This window comes from Neopelma chrysocephalum, unplaced genomic scaffold (assembly GCF_003984885.1).
Source record: "Neopelma chrysocephalum unplaced genomic scaffold, ASM398488v2 Primary Assembly neopelma1_365, whole genome shotgun sequence".
In the NCBI taxonomy this organism is placed as follows: domain Eukaryota; kingdom Metazoa; phylum Chordata; class Aves; order Passeriformes; family Pipridae; genus Neopelma; species Neopelma chrysocephalum.
The window spans coordinates 1046102-1056275 of record NW_020898029.1 but is presented as its reverse complement, the minus strand read 5'-3'; the positions used below and the strand labels follow the sequence as shown (position 1 = coordinate 1056275).

The 10174-nt window shown below is 45.4% G+C and overlaps 2 protein-coding genes across 2 annotated transcripts; both read right to left on the bottom strand.

The window, feature by feature from the left end:
* Window positions 1–1952: 1952 nt before the first annotated feature.
* LOC113978896 (kelch-like protein 23) lies at window positions 1953–5590 on the bottom strand. Its single transcript, XM_027706215.1, has 3 exons — window positions 3917–5590; window positions 2751–3162; window positions 1953–2528 (listed from the first exon to the last, which is right to left on the bottom strand). Exons 1-3 carry the CDS (start codon window positions 4842–4844, stop codon window positions 2216–2218), a joined length of 1653 nt encoding a protein of 550 aa, XP_027562016.1. The 5' UTR covers window positions 4845–5590; the 3' UTR covers window positions 1953–2215.
* Window positions 5591–6910: 1320 nt separating this feature from the next.
* LSM7 (LSM7 homolog, U6 small nuclear RNA and mRNA degradation associated) lies at window positions 6911–10162 on the bottom strand. The gene is made up of 4 exons (XM_027706216.1): window positions 10078–10162; window positions 9652–9742; window positions 8441–8512; window positions 6911–7964 (listed from the first exon to the last, which is right to left on the bottom strand). The coding sequence occupies exons 1-4, from the start codon at window positions 10120–10122 to the stop codon at window positions 7822–7824; spliced, it is 351 nt and encodes a 116-aa protein (XP_027562017.1). The 5' UTR covers window positions 10123–10162; the 3' UTR covers window positions 6911–7821.
* Between the last annotated feature and the right edge of the window lie 12 nt (window positions 10163–10174).

The following is a 10174-nucleotide window of genomic DNA, read 5'->3' as shown; positions in this document are numbered from 1 at the left end:
CTTCCCAAAAGATTAATGAGATAATAAATTTCAACTGTGGAAGATTTAAATCATTTGCAATTTCAGAAAACAGTGACACCGTCTCCAGCCACTTTATGAAAGTACTTGCATGTGAAAGGCATTGGCTTAAGTGGCAAATAAGTTTTCACTTCCTTGGCATAAAATGGTCAGGCTCTGGGATAAACCATTTCTGCAAATAAAGCCTGGGAACTGATAGAAGCTGTGTTTGCTGTCTGAATTATACAAATAGCTCATGGGCCTAAAATATTTTGCTAATTGAATGTCTACTCAGGAAGAAGGCTCCTGAAATTGAAAGGAACTGAAACTCTTCCAAAGGCACATTTTTCTACCAGAAATTATAATTATAAATAATAGATAGAAACTTTCCATATGGATGTATTAATTATGTTGAGATTTCATTTTCAAAATTGGAAAATAGGAGCCGTATAACACTAACATTTTAAAAGGATAGTTTAGGGGTTGGAATGATGCTTCACCTTGCAATTTATTGCATCTGATTTGATTTTCAGAATTTATAGTAGAAAATAAAATTTGAAATCAATGTAAAATATTAATTACACCTAAACCAAAAAAGCTTGGTTTATGTACATTTTACACGATGCAGGAGGTTTTTAGAATATCAGAACTTATGTCAGTAGGAGAATCTTCTTTGAAATTTGCTAGAGGTCTAACATCACATAACTCTGAGGGTGAACCAGCATTCCCTTGGAGGACTCTGGAGTTCAGGTGTGCAGGCTGCAATGCTGGAAGGCAGGCAGGCACCATCTCTGTGGGGCACCAGCCCTGAGCAAGGTGTCACCTCACCCCCAATAGCTGCACTTTGCTGGGGGCACAAGACCCTTCATTAAACCCTGGTGTTTGCCCAGGAATTATTTCACCCTGTCCATTGAGTACAATGCTTTCTTTTAAAGCTTCAAATGATACGTGAGAACCAAAGCTTTTAAAAGACTCACACAGCCCTCAGGCCACAACTGGCCCCAGGGCACAGAGAACAGGCCCAGCCCCCAGTGCTGCAGCCCCACCATGGGGACCCTCAACCCTGAGGGGAAGCCAGCCTGGACTGGGAGGCCTTCACATCTGCAGGACACCCTGACACAGCTCTCACAGTGGCAGGGTTGCTTTTAACCAACACCTCTCCGTTTTTAAGACCTCCTCCATTCTCTGGAGGTGTTAATCATTCAGCTCAGGAACTTTCTCGAGTGCATTTTCCTTGCTGTGTCATATCCAAGAACAGACTCTGCCAGCACAGGTGACAGTAAGGGTGGCAGTGCAGCACCCCAGGTCAGTGCTGTTGCACTCTCCCCTTCTCAGTCAGCCAAGCAGACGTTGTGACATCATTCTCTGAGCCTCCCCATCCTCGGGAGGCCTGAGCACCCTTGGAGATCAATCCCCCACTGCTCTAAGTCCACAGTCCTGCCCAGCAAACCCACTTCCTTACACACAGTCTTTAAGTACAGCTACATGCAGGTCCCTGCTCCTTGCACCCTCGTTTCAGTGCTTTGGGATGGGGATTTTTGTTCTGAGTCTGTGCAGCAATTAATCCAATGAGGACTAAGCAAACTGAAGCAAGTCTCTTAAGTGCCCCAATGTACAAATGTTTGTTATCACAACCCTGAATGCATAAATCCAGAATAGCCTCCCTCCTGCTGTGGTGCTCTCCAGCCTAGATCAAAGGTAATTTTAGCCATAATTACATAACCTGTGAAACTTGCTTATTTCAGGCTAAAATGGTACTGATATTGATTGGCTATGACTTGACTACAATAATTGTTGGGGGGTTTTTTTGCTCCATCCTAAATCACTATGAGCTCATAATCCTGCTGAAGATTCCCTCAACACACATTTGATTGATTATTTAAATCCTACAATATTTTCTAACACTGATGCAGTGACTTTCCTGTCTCTTCCAGCTGTTCAGAGAGCCACAGAGGTTCAAGGTCAGAGCAGCCCTTTATTTAGCAACAACCCTGAGGAGTTTGTGTACCACTTTCAGTAATGACTTGCAGCCTTTGTGCAGACACGAAGTTTTTCACTGGCTTTTGCTTCAAGTTTATTTGTAGAAAAAAAAGATAAAGTTACAAAAGAACAAATCTATTTTCAAAATTAAAAAATTTCACAGGCCAAACGTGATGCAGTCTAACTCCCTTCAGCTGTAAAGGAGATGACTTTTTGTTTATGGTGGATCTGGCATTGCTCATGCCCACATATCAAATCTTCGCACAGAGACACAGCCATGAATAGGAAGGGGGCAAGGGAGTTTGTTATCTATGACCTGGCACACATCAGTGTAGGGATCAAAGAGGACTACAGTGGGGAGGGCACTGTTCCCCTTCCTCTGTCCGAGGAGATAAATTCGTCCATTCACAGTGCTGCATCCCATGAAGAACTTCTGGGTCAAGCATTCCTCGTTCACCTGGGTCCATTCATCAGTCTCCACATCAAATCGAAAAGCTCCCCCTCCTATGGTGTACAGAGCCCCATTCAGGGATGTGATGCAGAGGTCATACCTGGGAGGGAAGAAACCCTTGATCAGAATCAGCAGAAAGATCTGGCCCTTGAAATACTCAGTGTGACTGTGGTCCTCAAATCAAGAGTCCCATTTAAACAGAGAGTCACAGAAGTGTTGCAGGGACAGGACTTCTGGATTTCTACAGTCCAACCTCTTCTTGAAGCAGGACCAACACTAGAACCTTTCTTCTTCTGCCAGGTCCCAGAATATTATTTCTTACCTTGGAAGTGGGGAGAATGAGATGACATCCCAGCTGTCCGTGTCCGTGTTCAGCCTTTGCACTCCATCATACACATGTCCATTCTCATCCAGGCCACAGACCACATAGATCCTGGTTCCCACACTGACTGCATCACCCCTCTCCACAGGCTGAGCCATAGGGCTCATGCTTTCCCACTCTGATTCCACCAAAGCCATGCGCTCCACTGCAGGGGTTATTCCTTCATCGGTGCTCCCTCCGAGCACATACAGGTAGAGCCCTGCTCCCACTGCACAGTGGCTGTTCCGGGACTTCTTCATGGCTGGCCCTTCCAGCCAGCTGTTGTCCAAGCAGTTGTAGATGAGCACCCAATCCACACTGTACCACACAAACTCATCCCGGAAATATCCTCCTGTCACAAAAAGGAAGCTCCCTGGAAAGACAGCAGAGAAAAGCATCAGTCACACAAAAGCTAAAAATTGCTCCTGAGAGCTGGGGTTCTCGTTTCTTCCTGGGCTGTAGTAGTGAGGTGCAAAATGGGCAGAGAAAATCACTGCTCTATGAACCAGTTTGCAGTATTTGATTCCTCATCCTCACAGATACACTGGGCCCATGGGATGCAGGGATTCCTTCCAAGCCTGCTCCCACTCTTGAACAGAATCGTGGAAACACTGGCTGGAAAGAACCTCTGGATATCTCATTTCCAAACTCCCACCTGAATTGAGACTATCACTAACACTAATATAGGAAGCCATGGTATTGAACTGCCTTGAAATTCATCTCCAAGCATAGAGATTTCCTAACATCCATGGATAAGTTTAATGTAATGGCAACTGTAAATCAGAAGCTGCCTGATATCTGTCAAAACCACCACAAAAGAGAAGGCCAAAAAAATAACACTGCTCAAAGTTAAGTCCTTTGACTCACTGCAGACAAAGCCAATGTAAGGAGCTCAACAGACTCCATAGTTTCTGCTACATGAAAAGAAATATTCAGCCTTGTCTAGCATTCTCCCAGGACTAAGGAAAACAAACCCATTCTTTGAGCAAATATGAACACCAATATGAATGAGGTTTTAGCAATGCTGAGCACAGCAGTTTTACAGCAGCAGCTGGACTCCCTGCAGCAGGGATTCTCTTTCTCAACTTCAGTTTGCATTTGCTCAGTCTCCCTTCTCTGTGAGTTACCTACTGCTGCCACTGCGTACTGGGTAAGGTTCCGGCGCTGCAGAGGAGAACAAGCCTGCCAGGTCCCTGTTTTAGGTAGAAAGAGAAATAATTCTTGCTGTTCCTTGTCATGCTTTCCTCCCAGTACGTATAAGGTGTCGTAGCTCCGACCAGCGTAAGGACACAGTTTGGGATTTTGCCAGCTGGGTGGAGGACAGCAGTCTAACTTCTTTATTAGTCTGGAAAAGACATCTGCCTCTCCACGGTGCTTGCTGCGTTTCACCAAGAGATCGAGGAAGGACAAACTCAGAAAAGCGACCCTAACTTCGCCCACCAAGTCCAGAAACTCTTCCTCTCTCGTTGCTGGGTCCTCCATTATCCACCTCATAATACTGTCAAAAACCACATCTTCTCGTGAAACGAAGAGGTCGTCACTTTTTAGGAGCTGCATCAGCATTTCCTTGGATAGTGCCTTAAATTCCTCCTGGCACATCACATCCCCCCAGTGAGTGACAGCCACGTTCATAGCAGACTCATACAGCTCTGTAAAAGCAAATTGCTGCGAGTAGGTCATCAGGCCCAGGCAGTTGGAAACATGCAGCTCTCTCTCCAGAAATTTCTCACACAACAGTCTCACCCTGTCAAACTGGAAAAAATCAGCCGTTTCCAGTAAACTAGTCACGTTTTCTTGACCTATAAGCACTTGGGCTGTGCGAGTGAACTCAAGTAGTGCCTGAAAAGGCACTGCATCGATCCCTTGGATCACTATGTGCTGCTCAGAGCTCTCTCTTGCCCCTCCAAAAAACATGGCTTCAAAGTAACGACTGTGCACTGAAAGCACCCTGCGGCTGACCTGAAACAGTCTCTCTCCAACCTCAAGAATTGTGTCTGCAATCGTTTCTGTCTGAGGTCCCAGCTCCTGTGGCTCCTGTGAAGGCTCCATGCCCATGGACTGCCAGGCAGTTAAAATTAACTCAGTCTTTATGTGGCCCTTACTTGTGTGAGGTCTCTGGAAACATTATCCCCCTGGCTAGAATAAATATGAGATAAGCCAATCTTCCCCTAAAAATAGAATGTTTTCTACTCTCCTGCTTTGCTCTTCAGTCTTTCCTGCTGCTTTCAGAACAGCAATAGCAGAACAGCTGTATAACCAAAAAAATGCAGATTTGACTGGCATCTACCTTCACCAGGTAAGACCACAGCAAATCAGGGGCCTGTTAGCCAAGCAAAGAGCCTGGGAAAAAAAGGAGAAACAACCACAAGCTTCCTAAGCACTGAGTAAGTATCAAGAAGTTGCACAGAAACATTGAACCTATTTGGAAAAAAGCAACCACTACCACACCTTTCATCAGTTCAAGTTTAATATCAAATTCCAGAGTGATTGCAGTTTTTACTATGTATCTAACTTCAGTAAGAGAGGAAAGGAAGGAGCCCCCCATTCAAACCCAGACAGCTTCACATGTTTAGTCATCCTCAATCTGAATGCACTAAACAAACACAAATGTAGGACAAGCAACAGCTCACTGATGCCATAGTAAATTTTTCCAAAGGCAAATGGAGGCATTTGCATAGTGACCTTGAACTTGAGCCCCTCACCTGAAGAGCCCAGACCAACAGGATTTGGTGCCAGTTCTCAGCAGAGCTCAGCAAGCAGAAGCATATACACTTCTAAAATTCACATATAGAATCATAGAACTTTAGGATGGTTTGGATTGGAAGGGACCTTTAAAGGTCATCCAGTTCCAACCCCCCTGCCATGGGCAGGGACACCTTCCACTAGACCAGGTTGCTCAGAGCCCCATCCAACTTGGCCTTAAATGTTTCCAGGGATGGTGCAGCCACAGCTGCTCTGGGCCAGCTGTGCCAGCGCCTCAGCACTCTCATCATAAAAAGTATCTTCTAGTCTGCATCACCCCTCTTTTAGCTTAAACCATTATCCCTTGTCCTATCACAACAGGCCTTGCTAAAATGTCTGTCCCCTGTCATTTTCGTGTTCTTCTTTTCAGGTACTTGACTTCCAAATATACCCTCGAGGTCTGCTCTGCAAAGAGAGTCACTCAGCTTGCAATGAAGACTAAGCAACCCATCAACTGAGCAGGAAATGCTGGAAACATGCACCTCTCCAGTTGACACACTTGATCCGTGATTCCAGACAGATCTCTCTGTCCTGAGAGCCCAGAATTCCCTCCAGAGCCTCAGCAGGTCTGTTTCTGATGCTACACCCCAAGAGTGCAGAGACAGTGCATGTTACTGGCTTCAACAACCAGAAATCTCTCTCCCACCTAAAGGACAGTTCAAGACCCTGCTCACACTGATGGAGAGCAGATTCTGCTCCTACCTCTCTAAATAAGGACTCTCTTTTGAATTGTGCAATTGCACAAACAACAAGTTTTGCAGCATTAGAAAGGAATTATGTTGTGAGGAGCACTGCTCTACAGACAGTTCTGTGAGCCAAAGGATGAGCCCCCAGGAGATTAAAAACCAGCAGCACCCAAGTTCATACGGGCAATGTGCCACACAAGGCACCTGGTCCCCAGTTTCAGAGCCTCCTGGAAAAGTCAGACTCACTGAACTGGAATTTATTTCAAGTTCCCACCTGTTTCAGAGCTGACCCAGGACAGGCTCTGAATGGGGAGCACAGTGCTGTGGCCAAAATAACAGCCAGTAAAACTGTCCTTGGCTGCTGCCACCAAAACAATTGACTCTGCCACAGCCTCCTCCTAAAGGGTCCTCAGGAAAAGCAGGTGGCAGGAGGTTACACACAGCCTATGGGCGCATATCCTTGGCTGGGCAGTCTTTAAAATGCCTGACAGAGGTGCACAAGTCCTCAGAAGAGGGACCAGATGCTCTCAGGCCTTTCCCATCAATTTCCTGCCTGAGTGGAGCATGGCTTCTGCTCTGGTCCCTCCTGATTCTGCAGTGTTTATACACCTCCTGAACAAATTTTGTTTAGATTTATGGCTGGAGAACTGTAATGCCAGCTGAAGCACACTTTTACAGACTGAAAACCAGACATTTAGAAACAGATTCATCTGTATTTATTCACTCGAAACTCCTCAAATCTTGCATTTTCTGCAGTATAAAAGAAATAAAAATGTTTACTTACAAATCAAGTTATAACAAGCAGAACCATAAGTGGATAGCTACAATATAAAAATATGCAGTATTTCCAGCACTGCCAACAACTGAACATTGGAATTTTAAATATTCTTCCCCTAAAATTCCAAGTATCAAACAGATACCTCTGTAAGGTTCAAGTTACTCAACAAAGAATCATCCCACAAGTTAGTCCAGTCCTTCTGAAGGAATGTGTGAGCCAGCTGACACACAGATCACAGTGCACCAGATCTGGAACAAGTGCTGGAAAAGACCTTCTTGGCTACAACCCCTGCCAAGGTGGTAACACAGTACTAAACAAGGAAGGTAATTTCCCTGCACAAAAGAGACTGAACTCAACAGCAGGAAGAATATAACACAATGCTTCCCAGCTGACTACTGACATCTAAGAGGAAGAAAAACATGTTTTAATGTATTTAGGCTTTGATTTAGATTAAATACAATTTAATGTATTTTTAAATGTAAAGAATATAACCAATATTTAGGGCATTCTTAACTAATTTAATTGGTTTGTTTCAAAACTCACAAGATCAAGAGGGTCTCAGACAATTAATGATAATTTGTTCTCTCCTGTCAGCTCTAAACAATGTAGTTACACCCTCATTTGGGGCTGGTGGGGGGAAACCAGAACTTCTTGCACGCCCCATCCTTACATCATTTATGGAAAGCCACAAAAATAAAAGCTGACTGTTTTTTTCACACTAACAAATACACATTCAAACTCCCTCCCCAAAACAGGAAGTTTCTCACACACTGATTCTCCAATGACTTGCACCCTTGAAGCCTTCAGAGGCAATCCAAAGAAAGCATTAACCATCTTGTTGCTGAATGAAAGGGTTTGGAATAGCTTCCATTCCATCCTGTGGACAAATAAGAACCACAGAAGTCCCTCTGCAAACCACAAGTCCCAGCTGACGTGTGTCTTCTGTTAATTTGAATTGGTCATCCGGATCTGAAAAGCAGAGATCCACAGTTACAACAGGAAAATTAAGAAAAAGAAACCAAATTACAAATGTGTTTTTTCCAGGTGTCTCCGCATTGAACACATGGACTATATGGCTCAGGCAGCAGTAGTATCTGATGGCTTCAAGACATTACTGATTTACTAATTTTCAGAGTAGCACATGCCACAGTGAGCAATAAAGAACTTTGCTTTGTACACAACAAAAAAGCAGAACGCATTTATTAAAGTATCCAAAGGCCCTTTCATTCATCCAACCAATAGCACACATGCAAGTGATTAAAAAAAGCTCCTGGTGCCATTTCAAATATCATTTTAGATAGACATTTGGAGATCAATGCAAATCAGAAAAAGACCCTGACTTCAGAATGATTAGGGACAGAGAGCACCAGTAATCTGTAAGATTTCTGTTAAAAAACAAATCACTCAGGGAAAGGGAAGCTTTCCACAGATTGCATATGACTTACCTCGCATATACTCAATGGTACCATCCAGCACGAGGTTCAGAAGAGGGTCAAATCCTTTCAAGACGCCACTTGCTATTGAAGACCACACAGAAAATGATGATTAGAGACCAAAACCAGGTATACAGCAACTCAAGACTTCATGAAAGGTACACTCCATTCTGCAGCCCTGTTCCCTCCTTCAGTCAAGGATACCAAGCAAATGAGACCAGAGATACTAAAGAGTGCCCTCTATAGCAACAGTAAGTGCACAGAACCTGGTCTGTGCTGTGCCAACTGAAACTTAGACTTTTCAATCAAGTCTTCAAAATGCTCTTCAAGACACTAACATTTTTGCTTTCAGCCCATTTCAGGGGCATTTTAAGAATACTTCTGCATAACAAATCAATAAAAGTCACATGAAGGAAAAAAAAAGCAACCCTAAAATCAAATAAATACCCTTAATGAAGGTTTATGATAAAAAATTACGCAGGACTGTAATATTTTAAGTGCTTTCCTCTTCCAGGTGCCCTCCCAGCACATTATCTCTTTAGCATAAGCACTGCCTCACAGGAAGGCACTGCAGACAGACCAGCACTTTGTTCTAAAGCAGATCACGATTCCACGAGACTTGTCACCAAATAAATCACAAAACTACACAGAGTGATCTTCCAGTTTTAAAAATACACTTATCAGTAAGAAGTCCAAGTAACTTCCAAACCCTTATACGTATCAGGTCCCAGCGGGGTTTTAAGATGCAGCACAGGGTTAACTCAGACAAACAAGTGCCTGGGGGTAGCACTGACAACTGCATCGGGATGCACTTCCCAGCTGCAGAGCAAGGGACAACAGAGATGGAAAGGCACGGTGACATATATTGAACCATGAACTCGGGGCACGTTTAGCATGTTCAGAGATGAAAGGCAAGACTGAAAGGCAAGAGAGTTGTATTGATCATTACAACCATAAACGTTTATTTGCTGCTTTCAGCGCGCCCTTGCAATGCAAAAGACCTGCCGAAACAAGGCGGTTCGAGACAACCAATAAAAGAAGGACAACTAATAAAAGAAGAGGTGCACCGATGAGACACAAAGATAAAAGTGCAGCCAGGAGATTAATGGAAAAGTTAAAGGAGAAAAGCTTCACAGCGGTAACTGCAAACAGCAGTGAATAAAAGCACCCGCCCTCGCCTTCCTCGAAGGAAGAGGGGAAAGGCAAAGGAGCTCCGGGCTCACCTTCCCGCCCGCCCTGGAACTTCACCCGGATGGTCTTGTCGATGTACTTGGAGAGGTCCAAGATGCTCTCCTTCTTCTTCTTTTCCTTGTCCTACGGCAGAGGGGCACAAGGGCTTGGTTAAAGCCCTCCCGCGGTGACACAGAGCCCCGGAGCGCTGCTGCGGGTGCCCGCGGCGGAGGGGCGGGGGTGCGGGTACGGTACGGCACAGCACAGCACCGCACGGTACCGCACCGCACCGTACGATATGGTATAGCACAGCACAGTACAGCACCGCACGGTACCGTACGATATGGTGCAGCACCGCACCACAAGGTACGGTACGATATGGTACGATACGGCACGGCACGGTACAGCACAGCACCGGACCGGACCCACCCCCGGGGCTCCCGCAGAGCCCGGGCCGCCCCCGCGCACGCCGCTCTCACCGCCATCTTCCCCGCACCGCCGCCACCGCCGCCACCGCTCGCCATTTCATTCGGCGCCGCCAGAAGTGACGTCCCGCCCCGGCCGAGCCCGTTGGCC